Consider the following 20098-nt stretch of genomic DNA (forward strand, 5'->3'; position numbering starts at 1 on the left):
ATAATTTCCTCATATATTTAACACTACAATAAAAAGAAGCGTTTCTTCGCGGATTACATGGTTTAAGTGGCTGTTGGCTATTTTCTTTCTTTTTTTTCCCCGCAAAATGGAAATGAAAGCAGCGTAAATTAGGCGGAACACTTGCAGACACGACAAACTTCCCCTTCCAAAGTTCTGTTTACCTCAGTGCTGTGTTTTTTGCTTGTTTATTTTTGTTTATGCATTCGGTTGTTGTAGCTTTTTTTCAATTGTGTGAGTTCTCTTCACCTGGGACTGTCTGTAATCCACGTTATGCCACATATGCACGTATTTATAGCGCTCACGCGCCCATCAGAAGGCTGGAGCTAGCTTCCCGACGCGGATTTCCATGCGCCCGATGCGCCCTCCCTGCACGTGCCACAGGTTACTGGCTCGACCGACAGGAATACGTGGAACCGGACGGAGCGCTGCCGTCAGCCGCCGTCGCCGCGCGTGTGGTTGATAACGCGAGAAGGAAGGGAGGAGAGAGCGCACGCACACACGAATTTCCTGTTCCGCCGGCAAGTGGATTCGTTCTCCGCTCGAGATTTCGTTGCGCAAAGAAATCGGCTGCGTCCTGATACGTGCCTCGACCACGCTTGGCGACTCTGAAGGAGGAGAAAGGTTCTACAGAGAGAGGGAGAGAGAGCGGGGGAAAGCAAATGACGACGAGCGCACGCGTCGCGCGGGTCTTCCCCTATCGTGGCGCGTCGTTACCAAACTGGTCGCCCCTTTTTCTTGCTTATAAACAGTCCTGCCAACTCTGCGACAGAGACGCTGTGTTCGCACTGCTTGAAGGTAAGCACCGGCTGTAGTACACCTGACATTTGCTAGTCGGGTGTGTGCTCGCCTTCTAGAGTACAATCAGTGGAACCGTTTCCCGTTCGTGAACTTAACCCTTTCGCGGGAAGCAAGTCCTGGAGAGAATTCTTTTCATAGGAAACGGTTTTGTTTCTGACGAGGCGTGGACTCTCTCGCGAATGCGAATGCGCGACACGATAAAGCTATTTGATTTTTTTAGTTAACGTCTTTTAACGGACTCTGTATTTTTGAAGTTATAGAGCGCAATCTGTGACTTATTCTAGAGTGACGGCCTCAGGAGAGAATCGGGAGGAAATAATCAGCCTTCCATTAAAGGTAGTCAACCACTAGGCTTGGACATCTGAGCGCTTTTTGCCCAAAAGTCATTTCTAATCTGTCAAACGCAATCCATACCTTCTCATTTTTACCAGTAAGCTGCAGTGACTTTTTTTTATTATTATTATTATTCGCTCTCGCGCTTTTATCTCGCCCGCACTATTCTGTAAGAGTGATACCGTTTATTTGGCGATACTCGAAACAATGGCGAAGGGCAAAGCTAATCAGATAAAGCTCTACTATAGAACACAATCGCAAAATACCGACCTTTAACACTGCACTAAGCATGCCATTACGAGCGTCAGTTTCAAAGATATAGGTGAAGTATCTCAGAATACTAGGCAGTGATGTTACCTGAATATAAGTTCTAAATCACCCCGACCTACAGTACGTTCATTTTGAAGGTAGAGCGAAAAACGAGGACCAAGAGTAGAAGGACACAACACGAGCGCAGTATTTGTCACATTTGCTCTGTGGACACCTGAACCGCGCCGTAAGGGAAGGGAGGAAGGTGGGAGTGAAAGTGGAAAGACAGAAAGGGGAGCCGTAGTGGAGGGCTACGGAGTAATTTCGACCCCCTGGGGATCTTTAACGTGCCCTGACATCGCACAGCACACGGACGCCTCTTCGTTTTGCCTCAATTTATCGAAAAGATGAAACAGCTGATGACCCCGCCGGGGTGGCGCAGTGGTTACGGCGCTCGACTACTGTTCCCAAGGACGCGGGATCGAATCCCGGCCTCGGCGGCAGCTTTTCGATGGAGGCGAAAAGCAAGGCGCCCGTGTGCTGTGCGATGTCAGCGCACGTTAAAGAACCCCAGGTGGTCGAAATTTCCGGAGTCCTCCACTACGGCGTCTCTCATAGCCTGAGTTGCTTTGGGACGTTAAACCCCACAAACCAAACCAAACCTTCTACTCTTGGTCCTCGTTTTTCGCGCTACCTTCAAAATGAACCAGATTCAACTCGCCCAACTTTCAACCTTACTACAGTACGTGTTCAGTAACTGTTCCTAAATTTTAATGTGGGTTATTACTCAAAACTTACGATTGCTCACTGATCGGCCAAATACCACGCGAAAAGTTATCTAAGGACGCAGAGACTTGTGCGCCACTCGAAGGTGTCGCACGGCGCCTCGTAAAAGGATTTCTCGGTCATAAAAAAAAAAAAAAATGTCGCATAGTATTGATCAAAAGTGATGCTAGCAACGCGGCTAGCAACAAACAACAGACGGCATCCCGAAGCGCGTTCCTAAATATTTCGGTGCCTCACTTTTTCTCTTGCAGCTCTAACCCAAGCCAACGCCAAGCAATGAAGCTTATAGCGCTACCGCTCGCCTTTTTACTAACGTGTGTTCTTGGTATGCCCCAACAAAACGGTGAGTATTCACTTACGAGCACTTTTTTTTATGTTTGGCGCCTGTGGATCCAGCGTGTAACAATCCATAGGTGGGGCTTTTGAGGCGTAGTTACTAATAAAAGAAAATGAATAAATTTCATTGAGGCCATGACTGAAAGTCGCAGGAAAAGCTGGTTTTCCGATTCTGTTGAACAGTAGCAAAAGTAACAAAGATATCTCGGGGAGATTATAACTTTCTAAAGCGTGGAAGTCAGCAAAAAAAAGAAAAAAAAGACAAACGTAGATACAAGAGGCAAATATTTTAGACATGTAAATTAATGGTTCTAGAAGATGTGCCAGCGAATAACCTCGACGCCAAGATATATAGATAGATGGATTTATTGAAAGGAAAAGAAGAGAGGTTGGCCGGAATAATTCAAATCTGGCCTGCTACTCTGCACTGGGGAAGGGTAGAAGAAAGAAGATCATGATGGGTGACGCCAAAGCGACACAAGCACTATGTTGTGCGTGGTCATTACCCCTTAGTGCCCATCGCAACAATAGCGCAGAAGAAAAAAAAAACGGTATAACAATGGGGCGAAGACAAACGTAAAATTCCCTGCATTCGCTGCTATTTTACAAGAGAAATTATTTTTGTCATTGTTCATATTTTTATCTCATTTCGGTTGCGTAAACCGAAGTCCAGCTCTGCTATGACGGCGCTGATCTATCTCTCTCACGCTAGATGACAACAATAATGTCAGCAGCGTAGAAGTTCTTATTATTAATAAAGAAATTTACCTTCTACTGCTTGAACATTTCTAAAAATTCTGTTACAAAAACTGGATTCACGTATGATTAATTATACCATGGTGCTACAGAGTTGAGACTTGAGGCGAGCAGACAATCTAGTGCATTTCGTCTCGTATCTCCTTTCTCGCACGCTTTAGTTTAAGTATTTATGCCAAACCACCTAGCCTGGCGACATACCTAAGCGAAACTTCTGTCGTTCTCCTTTGGGTTTTTTGTTGTTGTTGTTGTTGTTGTTGTTGTTGTTGTTGTCGTTGTTGTTGTTGTTGTTGTTGTTGTTGTTGTTGTTGTTGTTGTTGTTGTTGTTGTTGTTGTTGTTGTTGTTGTTGTTGTTGTTGTTGTTGTTGTTGTTGTTGTTGTTGTTGTTGTTGTTGTTGTTGTTGTTCTTGTTGTTACTGAGCCCTGTAATTTTACGACTCATTAGGGGGTGCCACTACGGCTTCAACAAGTTCAACCAGCATGTCGACGTCGGCGGCAAGTTCATTGTCAACATCCCCGGCCCTAGCCAACGCCTCATCAAGCACAACAACCACTACCACTCGCTCTGGAGCCGCGTCTTCGTTGGGTGCGTCACCCGTGGTGTGCTACTACTATGGCTGGGCCAACACGCGACCCAACCCAGCAAACTATGGCGTAGACGACATCCCCGGAGATCTGTGCACGCACGTAAACTTCGCCTACGCCGGCATCAACCCGCAGACATGGGAGCTCAAGAGCGAGGTGCCCGAGTACGAGAGCAACAGAGGTGAGCAACTACGATCGCTTGATCGTAACGGCAACTTTTATCTACAAGGAGCATAGATTACCACTTTGTTAGACAAAGGTCTCGTGAGAAGCTTCCCTAATTCATGGTGCTAGTTGACAGACTCATGCATTCATCAGCAGGTCATAAACCGATAGCGCTATGCACCTCAAAAATAACATGCGTGAGTGTTCGCATTTTAATCAAGTCCGGCACTAAACAGATCACAAAGCATGCTCCTCGACATAGGGTAAGAGATTTAGACACTTCTATTAATTTCGCGTTCTGCATGACGCGCCAGTACATTAAATCAAATAGCCACATAACGAAAACTGAGCACCAGAACATGAAACTGCCTTAATACTCGAGCTCGTCGTCACAATTTGAGGTTCCGTGTGGTTCTTGGAAGCACTAAAATTTCATTCCGAGAATTTATCCGACGAAACTAATTAAGGATATGTGCTGGTGTAAAGGCTACTCTTTGAGAAGAAAAAAAATGACAGATCGGCTACGTTACACGCCATATTCCTTTTATTCCATGACAAATGTCACCGTTTTTATTTGTTGTTCGAGAGGCAACACCAGACTACATTAGCTTAAAGTTGAGTGGTTTTTTTTTCAATCGATGACCGGATGTCATACTAATCACATTATGGTAACTTCTCTGAATTGAACCAGCATTAGGGTCGTACATATAAATTCAAGAATATGTCATCGCTTACTACTTACTCGCAGTCCATAACTTTCGAAGAATCCGTGGGTATTATCACAACACCTGTCCCTGATTACATGTTGGAAAATAATTGTAATAGTTAATAAAGAAACTCCAGATGCCTATGTCAACACAAAAAGCCAGTTTTCCTCTTTATCAGGTCAAATGCAACTTCCCACACTAATCATGGCGATCTACTGGTTATCAGGAGAGCGAAAACGTAGCCAGAGTCGGCAGAGTCATGTGAAGAGACGAAATTAAAATTGTTCTGACAACACGGCCGCCACGCAAGACTGAGGACAGGCGAAATGGTTATAAACGTGCAAAGACATCTGTCCTGCTTTGAAATTAATCTGGTTTCTCACGGCGACAGCATTCGTGAGCTGCAGTACCCAACAGAAAGCACTGCTCCTCTCCCAATCGCTAATACACATGTCCTATTGATCTTACTTCGGACCGTAGTTAATTCCAGTGTTCCACGTCGTGATGAGCTTGCAAGTACTTCTGGTTTGGTTTTGTGGGGTTTAGCGTCCCAAAGCGACTCAGGCTACGAGAGATGCCAAGTACTTCTACGGACAGCCATATTTCAATTTTTTTTTTTTTTGTTCACTCGCCTGAAATTTTTGTTTAGTTGACTAAAAAGTTCATGCGCTATTTCAGAACTGTTCAAGAACTTTACGGCCATCAAGACCAAGTACCCCCAGCTCAAGACTCTTCTGTCGGTCGGCGGCTGGCAGCACGAGAACGGCGTCTTCTCGGCCATGGCCGCCAGTGCCGAAAGCCGGGCGCTGTTCATCGAGAGCGTGCTGCTCTGGATGAAGGAGTACAACCTGGATGGCGTAGACATGGCCTGGCCTTTCCCCGGCGTCGCCTACAGGGGGGGATCGCCACGCGACAAGGAAAACTACGCCAGCCTCATCAGGGTGAGGAGGAAGATGGCGGGAAAACGAACACACGCTGCCTCGCATGCAGCACGTCATACGCTATAGGCGCCTATGGTTCTACCGTAAAGACGGACAACGCATTACCAGCATCTATATGGCTGTTACCTGCCATTTTGTTACCTCACTATGGGAGGACCGGTTTAACATTAATGCTTAAGGAAATTTTATTTACCTCCATATTTATCCTTAGTAAGCGTGCAACGAAGAATTATCCGTCATTAGTTCACCTTGATTGGAAACTTTTCGCAACGGATAAGGGCGACAGAGCCATTCTCATGCTCTTGGCGCTTCCCCAGCGCTGCACGAAATTAGCGAGACGGAGAAGGGCAGCGGCTGCGCAGATTGAAAGGCGCTACACGCCATCAAGGTTGCGATGTGTCTGCCGCACAAGTGAAACGACTTATGGCGTGATTCCCACCGCCTTGCGTCACTTTGTGCCGGCGACCCCCACGCTGAAAAACCAAACCAATCTTATTTTGTTTCTCACGGGACATAGCTTGCGAATGGCACGTGCCGATAACTTGGCAGTCGTCACGCAGTCCACGTGAAGAAAGCGCTGAGGAACCGGTTTCGCAAAGCATGGCAATGTGAGTGATTTAAAAGAACAACTTGCAAGGTCTCCCGTAAGAAGACGCCCGCAATGGTTATTATGTAAAAGTCTTTCTAGGTAACACGGAAAGCGCTACAAAATGTCAGATGGTAAACAAAATCAAGAACAGGCCTACAAGCAAAAGATAACACTTTTATTTTTATTTTTATTTTATTTTTTTTCAACGCGCCCGAGCAGTCCTGGCAATGGTTCACGACGGCGTGTGTCGAACGATCCCGATCATGCAAAGTACACCAGGTTCTTCGAAGCGCTTTTCTGTAGAAAATTGTTAGAGCCTTGATAACTGGCATAACTCGACGCGAAAGCAAGAAAATGAACGGGCACTTATATTTAGTCCTTAAATTATGTTCTGTTATTATAGCAGCGTGTGCATCTTTTAATTAGGGGACCCAAGCTTTCCCATTCGCTCAAATAGCAGTAATACATTTCAACAGCTAGGAATCTAGGCTTAAGAACATCTTTATGTATATTTAAGTACCTAAATTTCAGTTTCGGCTGCCTGATGTTGACATGCGACATGACAGTGCGCCATGAATGATTCTATCTTGATACTCAACAGGATGCTGCCGCTGTACTGCATCCACTGATCGAGAGTGTGGTCTCAGCCGTACCCGCGGAGCGCCTTGAGCGTAAATTCACCACAGTGGGCAGCGAAATTGGGGCTATTAGGTATGAAACCAATATAGATGGTGAAGGTGCAGCGATGTTCTAACAATATGCTTTTTCTTTCACATGGCTGGGAAAAGCGCGATTTCATAGGCGCACTGAAACATGAGTCTGACGTCGTTCTTTTTTTCCAAAACGCAAGTAGTGCAATCAAACGCCGTCACCGTGTTGTTCGTTCTTCTCGTGTGTCCTGTCTGCTTTGCGCTACAGTCTCGCTATGTCACCTTTAGCTATGTCACCTTTATGTCGTCCAGACGTCTAGTTGTCTTTGCTCCAGATATACTCAGCTAATATGTCTTGTTTTGCGCAAAGTGGCCCTTTAAAATTGTACCATATATCACCTTCTTCTGACCTCGCCGTCGTGGTCTAGTAGTTGAGACGCTAGACTTCTGAGCCCAAGAAGGCAGTTTCGATAGAGGCGGAAAGCTAGGCGCTTATATACTGTGCGATGTCAAGGCACGTTAAAAAAAACCCTATGGTGGTCGAAATTTCCGGAGACTTTCACTACGGCATCCCTCATAGCCCGAGTCGCTTTGAGATGTTAAACCCCATAAACCAAACCAGCCTTCCTTCTGGAGGGAATTACAAACAATAGTTATTCAATATCCGCATCGAATGCCGATATAATAAAATAGCGCATAGATAGTAGCGTAGTGTGCCTTTCGCTGCAAAACTATGGTTCACACTTAAGTGTATGACGCGACAGTGTCATACACCAGCCCACATATAAAGCCCCGCTTTAACTTAGCCGTATGAACGTGCCTTAGTACCCTATAGGGGTAACGTGAATTGAAATTTCATGGCAGGCTGATTCTTATGTCACCCTCCCACATGGAAGGGGAGACCAGAGTTGCCGCTCTTTCAGGCCCCCAGGCACCGGCGAAATGCTCAGGGGTAGCGTATGTGTAGCTTTTACTACAAAACAGTTACTGCTGCGTTCTGTAACAATGCAGCAAGCTTGTACTTGCTCCAGCAGATGCAGCCTACGTGACCCCTCAGGTCTTCGAGGTTTTTCAGTCGCCATGTTACGTGCCCACACAAATATGTGACATTTCTTTATTTCCACAAACCCAGGTCCCATTAAATATTTTACGTTTCTGTAAGCTCGCGCTGCTTGTTTTTCAGGAAAGACACTTACAGACAATTTGAGTTATTCGCGTGATTTGACGTTTAGTCGGAAACATGGCGCTATATCTAACATCAGGTTGATTTTTCCACCAGGAACTGGCTGGTGCTTTTGAAGGCAAAGGCCTACAGCTCACAGTCGTCGTGCCACTTCCTCAAGAGTTCCTCGAGGCTGGATACGACATTTCTGAAATTTCCAAGTGAGTTGTGACTGATTTAGCGCATAACACACAAAAGTAACAATGGCCCAAGAATTGTACTGAAAGTCAACATGCTTCCCGACGAAACCGGCCAGCAGTCCTTGGCATATTATTCCGCAAAACTACGCTTTAGACTAGGTGCTGTTTAATTTATTTGAACTATTACCGCAATGACCTGAACATTTCGTTTCCCCACTACAGTTTTCCTGGCAATAACGTCTACGCGGACAGTGTTTTAGAACCTAAATGGCAGCAAAACAAACTAAGTCAACTGCATAAACGTCACCAGCACTAGCTCTTCAGTCAGCAGTTGACAAATAAAGTTTAGGCATCAGTGTGCTATATGCTGCCTTTATTTGGTGCATATTTTAGGCCAGGAACCGCATTTCGTAACAACGTTTATTATTTTGGCATGCAGTAGAAAATATCTGTCCTCAATAATATTGTTGCTTTTATTGCATGGATCCATAACTAGCCTTTAGCTAAGGATCCAGACAGTGATCATATGTATTGTGTTGAAGAAATATAATAAAATGAATGAATGAATGAATGAACGAACGAACGAACGAACGAACGAACGAACGAACGAACGAACGAACGAACGAACGAACGAACGAACGAACGAACGAACGAACGAACGAACGAACGAACGAACGAACGAACGAACGAACGAACGAACGAACGAACGAACGAACGAACGAACGAACGAACGAACGAACGAACGAACGAACGAACGAACGAACGAACGAACGAACGAACGAACGAACGAACGAACGAACGAACGAACGAACGAACGAACGAACGAACGAACGAACGAACGAACGAACGAACGAACGAACGAACGAACGAACGAACGAACGAACGAACGAACGAACGAACGAACGAACGAACGAACGAACGAACGAACGAACGAACGAACGAACGAACGAACGAACGAACGAACGAACGAACGAACGAACGAACGAACGAACGAACGAACGAACGAACGAACGAACGAACGAACGAACGAACGAACGAACGAACGAACGAACGAACGAACGAACGAACGAACGAACGAACGAACGAACGAACGAACGAACGAACGAACGAACGAACGAACGAACGAACGAACGAACGAACGAACGAACGAACGAACGAACGAACGAACGAACGAACGAACGAACGAACGAACGAACGAACGAACGAACGAACGAACGAACGAACGAACGAACGAACGAACGAACGAACGAACGAACGAACGAACGAACGAACGAACGAACGAACGAACGAACGAACGAACGAACGAACGAACGAACGAACGAACGAACGAACGAACGAACGAACGAACGAACGAACGAACGAACGAACGAACGAACGAACGAACGAACGAACGAACGAACGAACGAACGAACGAACGAACGAACGAACGAACGAACGAACGAACGAACGAACGAACGAACGAACGAACGAACGAACGAACGAACGAACGAACGAACGAACGAACGAACGAACGAACGAACGAACGAACGAACGAACGAACGAACGAACGAACGAACGAACGAACGAACGAACGAACGAACGAACGAACGAACGAACGAACGAACGAACGAACGAACGAACGAACGAACGAACGAACGAACGAACGAACGAACGAACGAACGAACGAACGAACGAACGAACGAACGAACGAACGAACGAACGAACGAACGAACGAACGAACGAACGAACGAACGAACGAACGAACGAACGAACGAACGAACGAACGAACGAACGAACGAACGAACGAACGAACGAACGAACGAACGAACGAACGAACGAACGAACGAACGAACGAACGAACGAACGAACGAACGAACGAACGAACGAACGAACGAACGAACGAACGAACGAACGAACGAACGAACGAACGAACGAACGAACGAACGAACGAACGAACGAACGAACGAACGAACGAACGAACGAACGAACGAACGAACGAACGAACGAACGAACGAACGAACGAACGAACGAACGAACGAACGAACGAACGAACGAACGAACGAACGAACGAACGAACGAACGAACGAACGAACGAACGAACGAACGAACGAACGAACGAACGAACGAACGAACGAACGAACGAACGAACGAACGAACGAACGAACGAACGAACGAACGAACGTACGTACGTACGTACGTACGTACGTACGTACGTACGTACGTACGTACGTTCTGGTATTTTCTTTTTTATTGACTTCGTTTTCATTGCACCGGTGGAATCCGCGTTTAAAACCAGTCCTAGCGCCTAGTAATGCTTTCGAACGATTGCTGCGCCATCAAAGCAGCAGCGACAACTCCAACTGTTTGTTTCATTATTCGTCTTTCTAAGAAAACAAAATAATGAATTGCGATAAACATCTCTGCAAAACAGAGCCTGCGTCCCATCTTTCTCACAACCCTAACGTCCTCACCTTTCATCGCTTGTCCACAGGCATGTCGACTGGATCAATGCTCAAGCCTACGACCTGAGGGGAGTCTGGAACGGAGTTACCGACGTTCACACTCCACTTTACTCGAGATCCATTGATATCGGTCCTCAGAAGACCCTGAACGTGGTAAGTTCGCGCATCATAATTCATTGTTTTCTATACCAGTGTCGCACCACTGTGCACGAACGTCGAAGAATTTAATTAGTACATTAACAAGCCCAGCATATGGGCCTGTTTTCAGAGAAGAAGAAAAAATAATCATAAATATATAACCCTGTTTTGTTTCTTGTTTTTGTTTTTTCTGCGTGCGTGCCTCAGTAGTTAGTATTCTTCACCTCTAGCGGAGTTCTTGTTGGCACGTTGTGCTTACATGTGCTCTGCACGCTCTGCGGTCACTATTTGCCCCGCAGAAAGACGGCCTCGCTCACATCGTGAGCAGCGGTGCTCCGAAGTCCAAGGTGGTGATGGGTATCGCCTTCTTCGGTCGGGGCTTCACGCTTCTGGACCCCGCACAGCATGGCCTTCACTCCCTCGTCAACCGCGACGTCCCGCCTCACGCCGGACCTTTTGTCAGGAGCAACGAGGTGTTCGCCTACTACGAGGTCAGTCTCCCACCTGCCCCCCCCCCCTTCTTTTTTTTCTTCACAACGGCAGCAGCTTCGATGTCATGGCCATAAGAGCTTAGCATCCCATAAATCAGGCCAGCTCAGTAGCGTTCACAACAGCTCTTGTGCTAACAGATGTGCCATATTACTTCTCTTACTCACCTCTACTCGTTTCTGAAAAAGCTCCATATTTATTTTAAATAAAACTACGCAACCCTGTAGTAATGTTGTCCAAGGGCATGCATGTACCGAATGAATAGTAAATTCTGGTTTACTGAGAAAAGAAAAGTTCATGGTACAATTTACTGAGATAGTGTTTTTATCTTTTTTAGTTGCGGTAAGCCTGTCGGCTCGCGTAGTCCAGCTGTGTGTGGTATTAAGGCTTTCTTGATGCAAGGCACATATCTCAATATATCCAGTATGCCTCCAAATATCACATGAAAATAAAAACACCACACAATTTGAAGCTGGAAAACACGTCCGTTTTCTAATCACATTTCCATGTTGTGGGGGTTTGCAAGCGTTCATTAAAGTAAAAACGCAAAACACGCAAACTATCCCCAGGTTGACATACGGAGATTTTTTCCCCTTCTATTCGTCCTGACACGGCCTATGAGAAATTATTTCTTTTTTTGCAGTCTCACACTTAATTATCTGCCCTTTCAAGAAGTTCGGTATCATGCCCGGCTTTTTTGAACTGGTACCATCTGTCGGCCAACAGTCGTGAACAGCGCGTAATTGAAAGGAAATATTTGTTTGTAACTGAGGAAAAACTAGAGATTGCGGAGAAATTCTGCTCGAATGTTTTAACACTGACGACATACTCTTGCTACGCACTGCGCAGAACCTAACTTATATATTATTGTATGAGGTTTTCTGTCCTCGCAGCGACTAGCTCTGACGCCTATAGGAAAATCAATGGGGCGTACCTAATGTTCATAAATCCTGAGGTGGCTGTTGATATTGCACGTGTACGCAGTCGCGGAAATTATGTTCGTTTGTGGAAATTTTCGGAGCTTGGGCGACCTCGTTTTTTTACTTTAGACAAAGAAAGCTAGCTTTGTAGAATGACGCATAGGACGTCATAAACAAACACCATTTGTCGTTTCAGATCTGCCTGAACCTGAAGGGTAACTGGAGGCGCGAATTTGACGAGGAAGGAAAGTGCCCGTACATTTACTACAGGGACCAGTGGATCGGCTACGACGACGCTGTCAGCATCCGACACAAGGTATATATGACTACCCCTCGTCACACTTGTCTGCCCATCAAACGAAATACTGAAATGAGCGCATCTAGATAATCGTGTGAATTCTGAAGTATGTTGATCTTTTTCACTAGAGTTACTATCGAACGTTTCGACACCTTTGAGCGAAGCTCGGCAGTAACTCTGCATGCTTAACTTAGTTATCGTAATAAAGAGGCAAACGGGGTCTGTAACTATACAGTTGCAGTGTAAAAAGCAATCAAGAATCAATACGTTATTACCTTAGAAAGAAATCAAAGTATGCATTACTAATTTATACTCTCATTGGCACATCTCTAAAACCCATTGTTCAGGTGTCCCTATAATAACCACTTTATTATTGTTCTGTTTATTCCTCTAGATCGACTTCCTCCTGCAAGAGGGCTACCTCGGAGTCTACGTGTTCAACAACGACCTGGACGACTTCAGAGGCTTCTGCGGTGAAACCAACATCTTGCTCAAGACCATCAAGGAAAGCCTGAACGGCAACAAGAACGAGATCGCTGCCGCATCGGCCTGAAAGGCAACCGCCATTCGAAGTCAAAGAAAGTGGCGATACTAGTCACAATGTGCATCCCATTCCTGCAATATGACATGTGGTGTCAACTGAGAGCACAGGCTTTTTACTCGTGATTCTCGGACGGCCTTTTGTTAAGCCAACAAAGCGAGTCCTATATACTTTCCTCCTTATACCGCCAAACGTTCGGTGCACAAGCGCCTACGTATTGCACTGATACGCACGCACGCTTTTTTTTTTTCTCATCGGGGACATTTGCAGAGGGACATGTCTCTGCGTAGGGATACACGGACGTCTGTTAAAGAGCCATTCGTAGGAGCTGGTTTAGGATTCCTCTTCCAAATTCCAAGAACCAAATTCAATGTTTTGCGCACAACCAGCAGTGCCTCGTAATCTTCTAACACAAGCAGGCATGCTCCCCTTTGTTCCAATAAAAATGTTAACTACCTCTAGACGTGCTTGCTTTTTGAATGCACACGATACGACGGATTTGTACCAATGCGTTCCACACTGAAGCGAAAATAAAGATGTATTGGTAATAGTTCATAGTGTCTTGTTTTCAGTTTTCCGCAAACATGTTTCATGTTGAGTCATATAAGGTGCGATGTGCACTATATTTAATAGCCACTGCGGCCATGTGATTGCAATGTAATTTATTTCAAACAACTCCTATGTGACAATATTTATGATACTAGCGTATTTTAAGAACAAATGCTGCAATGAACACCCGCAAAATTGCTGAACTGTATGAAGCCCCCCCCCCCCCCCCCCCCCCCCAGCAAAGAATATTCGAACCAAAAAGGTTCACTGCAAGAATGACGACATACAGGAATGCATTAAGAAGAGAAGCACAACAATGAACGCGCAAAATAAAAACAACAAAAACAAGACCATGGCGTCTACTGGAGATCGCTACTAGGCGTGCGTTGCTGGATATGTCCATTCAGACCTTTTGGACCACGTCAGTCGGGAAACTCCGCTTCGAAACATGACTAGTTTTTGTACGCATTCTTTGGAAGGCTATGAATTATCGCGTCATCTAGTAACGGTAAATAGCAGCTTTCTGCTTTTCCTTTCGTATACCGGGGTTTGTTTGTTTTTTTCTTTCTTGTTTTCCATCTTAATTAACTCTACGGCTGTTATCTATAGGAATTTTTGCCACTGCAAGTCTTCAAGTGATTGTATTTTCCATGTTGTATAGTGCATTTATTAGTATCCTGAAAGTTTGCAACTTAGACGCACTTTCCTTTAATAGCCGCGGCGGACGCCGCGACTGTTCGCGTACACCTGAATTTCGACCAATCAAAACCGCCGTTTTCTAATTCATGGGCCCTATTAGAAGTTTCGCAACTGGCTGGTAGTATTGAAGAGCTCCGATATCCATTGCCTACGATATTGCTTAAGCAGCCGTACTATCTGACGGGAATGTTTCCCGTCTTGTAACTATACGTAACAAACATTCACATCAGCGATCACGGCACAATTTCCCGCTCGGTGTCGACGAAACTTAAAATGATGTTGTATAAAAGGTAGGTAACAGCTCCGAGGCGCGTGAAATCAAGTCATACTCAGATGTAGGCCACCAACTGCGAATGGAGCACATCTGACGAAATATCACGCGATTGGTCTTTCCTTTGTCTATTCGTCAATAGACTCGAGATTTTTGGCAGAGATTTAGTCGCTTAGGAACGCCACAGTAGTCATGGGAGGTCGAGGTCACTCAAGGTTAGGTGCGCACACGGAGCTGAGTAAATTTACAAGTCGCTGTGTCTGCTGCATACAAACCTCATGCGAGGTAAACGCAAATCACTCCCAGAGTATAAACAGTTGGCCGTCTATGCACTTGATGTGAAACCTTTCTTTCTGAGGCACCGTCCGTTTTGCAAGCAACCAAGCACTGTAAGCGAGCTGGTTTTCCTGTGTCTTCTGATAGCGGTCTTCGGTCGCCGCACTCTGCTGCTTCCGGGCCTGGCTGGCCTCTGCAAAGGAGTCGCGCCGAGGAAATATCAATAGAAGAGCGCAAATTCGTGTCATAAATAGAAAACGAAAAAAAATGAAATCGAAGGCTAAGAGCGTAAAATATGGTGCAGCGACCACTGTGATTGAGTGTTTTGCGAGATCATGCGTGATGGCGCTTCTGCGATTCCTTTTTCCCGAAATATGCCAAAAGAACGGGAGCTTTTTAACAATGTTCTAATGAGGCAGCATCAGTAGGACATGTTGGCACCGGAAGTGTCCGCAAAATCTGTCGCCGGAAATTGGTTCTCTCGTGACGTCATCACCAAGTGACGTCATTCCTCCACTGTATCCACCCATTACCTCTTAAATAAAATGAGTTCCAGACTCACTTAAGTAAGTAAGGAAGCTGGACATGCCAAGCGCGAAGGGAACCTGCTACTGCTAATGTCTACAGATATTGTCACGTGGTGGTGACAAGACTAATGACAACAAATAAAGAGTCTGGGGGTGCACTAAAGAAATTCTTTATTGCGTTGACTAGCGCCCGCAGAATAACTAAGCGATTCAGCAGCGGTGATAACACCAAACGTGTTCGCTGGTCGCCGAAATGAGAAGCCCGTTTCACTTGTTAGCGCTCAGTTTAAAGGCGGCGAAGAAGCATCTAGATAAAACCGCGAGCGATGGCTAACATAACCTGGAAAATTGTAGAAACATAAGAGCGTGGTTGCATGGAACCTTTCGAGATACATCTCGAAGCATCTATTTCAACAAAGGAAATGATAAAGAAGCATCTCACAACAACGATTATGAACAAACAGAGAACACATAATCTATCCGCGCGCTACAATCAAAGTGATAAGGTCACATGCCGGCGACTGCTAGAAGACAACAAATAGAGTTCTGAATGGTTCTCGGTAATATTGTGATATCTCATAAAATGACAAAGAAATGAATTTTTCCGTATATCCTAAGATTGGTATTTTTAAAAACGAGTGTTAAAAGTTGAATTTGTTAAATTCTGGTTTATACTTTTTTTTTTACCGTTATCTACACGATGCAAAGCGACTTTTCCAAGTTGTGGTACCTTGGGGACGGAAACCACCTTGCAAAAATATCAGAGAATGGCCAGATGCTCACATGTACTCGCATTTTTTTTTTTATTTATTACAGAGTCCGGCAGCACCCGAAGGCATCATTGCAGGGCGGAGGGGGAGGGGGGGAGGGGGGATATGACAAATAACATTACTAGAAAGGCTAGAAATACAATAAAAATACATGAAAATGAAGAAAATAACACGACAAAAGTGATAATGCAGGATGAAAAGTACGCATCGAAACGGGGCAACTGCGCGACGACTAAAGTGATGAAAACACCCAACAACAAAGTGTAGAAGAAAACACGCGCAAGAGAACTGCGAGCTACGTCACACATCTGATAAAAAAGCCCGAAATAAATTATCCGTGCAGCACTCAATGATGCCAGCTGGCAGTCTGTTCCACTCATTGATCGTCAGTGGAAAGAACGAGGTTTTATACACATCTGTCTGGCATTTGAGTTCTCGGATCTTTCAGTGATGATCGAGTGGTCTAGATAAAAAGTGAGGTTGAAGCAGGTACCGGTCTTTGTCAATGCTGAGCTTTCCAAAATAAATGCGATACATGATCTGCAATCTGAAATGTTTTCTGCGGTGAGCTAAAGATTCTCAACCAAGATGGCATTTAATAGACGGGACACTAACTAGATGAAAAGTTGTAATTGCTAGACACAAATCTGGCAGCATTATTTTGGACGCGTTCGAGCATGTCAGATAAGTAAATAAACTGGGGATCCATACAAGGCATGCATATTCAAGACTTGGCCTTATGTAAGTGAAATACAGAAGCTGCTTGACATTTGACTGCGCTTCCTTGAAATTACGCTTTAAAAAATTTAACATTCTGCAGGCTTTCGGTGTAATATGCTCACTTGTCTCGTCCACGTAAAGTTAGACTTGAAATATACGCCGAGATACTTCTATTGAGAAACTTTTTGAAGTGGAACATTATTTAATCAGCAACAAGTCTGTAGAGGGGAACGCTTACAAGTGAACGAGACAAGTTTGCATTTTGACATGTTCAAAGACATTTGCCATTTTGAGCGCCAGTACTGGATAGAATTTAAGCCTCACTGAAGTTTTAATGCGTCAGAAGAACTTTCCACAACATCGTTAAAGCACACAGTCGTCGGCGTACAGCCGAAGTTCGCAGGTGAGGTCAAGAGCAATATCATTAATGAAAATGAGAAAAATGAGGGGTCCAAGGACAGACCCCTGGGGCACACCTGAGGAGACGTTTACGGACTCGGAGTGAGAATCAATCATTACAACACGCTGCCTGCGGTCCTGGAGATATGAATAAAGCCAGTCGATGATATTGGGATGCAGACCAAGACAACGTAACTTTTAATAATAGAATACCCAACTATTGCTGCATTTACGTTTTCCAAAGCCGAAACCTCTGAGCCTTCCTTATAAGCAGAATTTTATTTAATACTGAAGTGTCGCAGTGTCTGCATCCCGAAATGTTTTTGTCTAAATGTATAAACGCGTATAAACTAAGAAAAATAGGTTCCAAAACCTCAAAAGATACGTTTTCTCTGAGGGAACGAAACTGCCGTAATAACAATAGGTGGAGCGGTGACATCATGAAAACTTTAATGTAATAACCCAAAAACAGCTTTCGCTTCCCCTCTGTAATGTCCTCTGTACCCTGAGGGTAAGATAAATTATAAATAACTCCATTCTGTACAATTTTAGGAACCCCTTAGCTTCAACGAAAGCAGACTGGTTTGTACAAGATCTTTGTCATGCTAATTAAGAAAACGCCAAAGACAGGAACGCATTACCCATGAGCCCCTGTAAGGCAGATAAACTGCTGTGGAACCGAATGACCTCCGACCGATGAGATACACTCCACCCATAAAGGCAACCCAAAGTGTCTGCAACCTGCCTTAAGTGAATTCTGGGCAACCCTTTCACTACGCGCATAACAAGCCCGGCCACAACTTCTCGCCTCCACGGTCGACGCGCTCGTGTGTGGGCAGCACTGCACGATCTCACCTTGCTCCAGTTTCTTCTTGGCCAACCATTCCTTGCACTTCCGCCCCGACAGTTCGCACGTGCGGCGATCCTTCCGCTCCCTCTCGGCCTCCTCTTCGGCTCGCTGGCTGCGCTGCTCGGCCCGCCCTGAGCGCCTCTTGCCTGTCCTTCAAGGTACACCAGGCGGCAAATGCTCTCTCTGCCTGGAGCCTTTGGTTGGCCTTGTGCTGCGCTGCCGCGCACTCCGCACTGCGCGCTGCCTTCCGGGGCCTCGAGCTGCTGCCGGGCGCGCCTCCTCCACTCGAGATCCTTGCGCAGATACCAGCACGTCCACGCATCCAACTCTTCGTCTCTGCCGTCGTCGCTAGTCACGGATGACGCGACACCAACACTGCAGCCGCCGTTGTCGACAGCAGTGCTGCGGTTACCGCCCTCGCTGTGCTGAGTAGGACTGCGCGATCCAGAGTCGCTGCCGCTGCCACTACTACGCTCAATATCTTCGCTGTTCGGAATAAAACTGCGGGTGGTTGAGTCGCTGCCGTTGTGGTCGGCACTATGACGGTTACTGTCTTCGTTGTGTGCTGTAGGGGTGTGTTGCCCTGAGTAGCTGCCGCTTTCGCCGGCACTGTTGCGGTCACCATCCTCGTTTGAGGGAGAAGGAGAGCGTGGTGCTGAGGAAGCCGTATCATCTGTGGCGATGCTATCAACCACCGTGGGCTTGTCGTCTGCTTCGCGGTCACGGCACTCACTCGTACCGCTGCCCTCATTCGAGCTAGGTGTCATCAGGAGGCCAGTGGCTGTGCTGTGGGTTTAAAAAATCCAGTCACTCAAAGCTTCAAGCTACTTACCTTTTAAATGAACATTTATGACGGCACAAGGAAGCAAACACAACGGAGTAAAGTATTCACTGTGTCCTGCTTCGAGTCTCGGGAGAGATTTATACAGAATCTCTGCAGACCTTCCGGGCCCGACATCATGATTTCAGATGTGTTATCTTTACGTCTGACGCCTTCAGCCCTCCTATAATTTCGTTTGTCGATACCCGTTACTATACTATCGAATCTAGCTTAATCGTTTCTTTAGTTATATGAAACCACCTCTGCTCTGTTTAGCCAATGCTTCCTTTCCAAAGATGAAGAAAGCCATAGCCCCGAACAAAGACATGTGCCTTCGTACCGCCTTCTCATATGAAGCACATAAAAATCCTAAAAAGCTGTAGCTAACCGCCCTGCATTTTTTAGGTTTGTCTCTTTTGGTTGCATTGTTTGATTAGGGGCGAGGAAAACAGTTCTAATCCAAAGTAATCAGCTAACATTAGTGCAGGGCAGCTCACGGAACCCAGCTCTGAGTTCATATATCATTTTAGAGGCAGTATAACTGGGGTTGCATGCGCCCAATTGTAACCAAATGATTCGCAGGGTTGATATTCACAAGCGCCAGTCCTCAATTCCAAGATTGCGCGGTCCCGTGAAATTTGTCTGAATAATCAGCGTTACAGTTCACGACTTGCTAAAATGCGGTTTCCCTTTTTACTTACCTCCGCTAGCTGCCATGTGCTCCGAGCACGTGCACATCACAAGGTCACTGAACCTGAACCGCGGCAGAGTCGGAAAAAAGCTGGCAAATTGTTCTTTATAGATACCGGTATTGCGCCAATCGTAAGCATGCAATTTCAAAATGCAGAGGAAAACAAGCTTACCCTGAAATTGCATCGGCAGCTGCTGCTTCCATGCTTTCCAAACTAGACGAGATCACCGGACTCCGACGGGCTATGAACCGGCCGCGAAGGCTGCACGACGGACGGTCGCCCAGGTGACGGATTTGTTGTGCCCACAGGAAGCTCCGGGCGACAGTTTCACCTTTTTCCTCTTTCAGTCGTTCGCTCATTTCGGAGCTAAATAACCACCAAAGCTTCGCTCACACTCCCGAGAATGTTTTTCGATGAAAA

At 45.8% G+C, this 20098-nt stretch overlaps 1 protein-coding gene and 1 pseudogene across 2 annotated transcripts; one reads left to right on the plus strand and one right to left on the minus strand.

The window, feature by feature from the left end:
- The first annotated feature begins 657 nt into the window (after positions 1–657).
- Positions 658–13658, plus strand: LOC146199161 (endochitinase-like). Its single transcript, XM_084594617.1, has 9 exons — positions 658–816; positions 2439–2530; positions 3725–4045; positions 5415–5677; positions 8196–8299; positions 10749–10872; positions 11157–11348; positions 12463–12582; positions 12959–13658. Exons 2-9 carry the CDS (start codon positions 2464–2466, stop codon positions 13115–13117), a joined length of 1350 nt encoding a protein of 449 aa, XP_084450743.1. The 5' UTR covers positions 658–816; positions 2439–2463; the 3' UTR covers positions 13118–13658.
- A 208-nt stretch (positions 13659–13866) lies between these two features.
- On the minus strand, positions 13867–18933 carry LOC146199162 (uncharacterized; annotated as a pseudogene). The gene is made up of 2 exons (XR_014704667.1): positions 18172–18933; positions 13867–15093 (listed from the first exon to the last, which is right to left on the minus strand). The product of XR_014704667.1 is annotated as an uncharacterized LOC146199162 (transcript).
- Positions 18934–20098: the final 1165 nt, after the last annotated feature.

The sequence above is a fragment of the Amblyomma maculatum genome, chromosome 2 (genome assembly GCF_055883805.1).
Source record: "Amblyomma maculatum isolate TAMU_Amacu chromosome 2, ASM5588380v1, whole genome shotgun sequence".
Taxonomy (NCBI): Eukaryota; Metazoa; Arthropoda; class Arachnida; order Ixodida; family Ixodidae; genus Amblyomma; species Amblyomma maculatum.

Excerpts from the sequence above, each read along its gene's own strand:
- LOC146199161 (XM_084594617.1), top strand. The coding sequence starts at position 2,464 with ATGAAGCTTATAGCGCTACCGCTCGCCTTTTTACTAACGTGTGTTCTT. Across the intron at positions 4,046-5,414 it reads CGAGTACGAGAGCAACAGAG|AACTGTTCAAGAACTTTACG; the intron begins GTGAGCAACTAC and ends GCGCTATTTCAG. Across the intron at positions 10,873-11,156 it reads CTCAGAAGACCCTGAACGTG|AAAGACGGCCTCGCTCACAT; the intron begins GTAAGTTCGCGC and ends TTTGCCCCGCAG.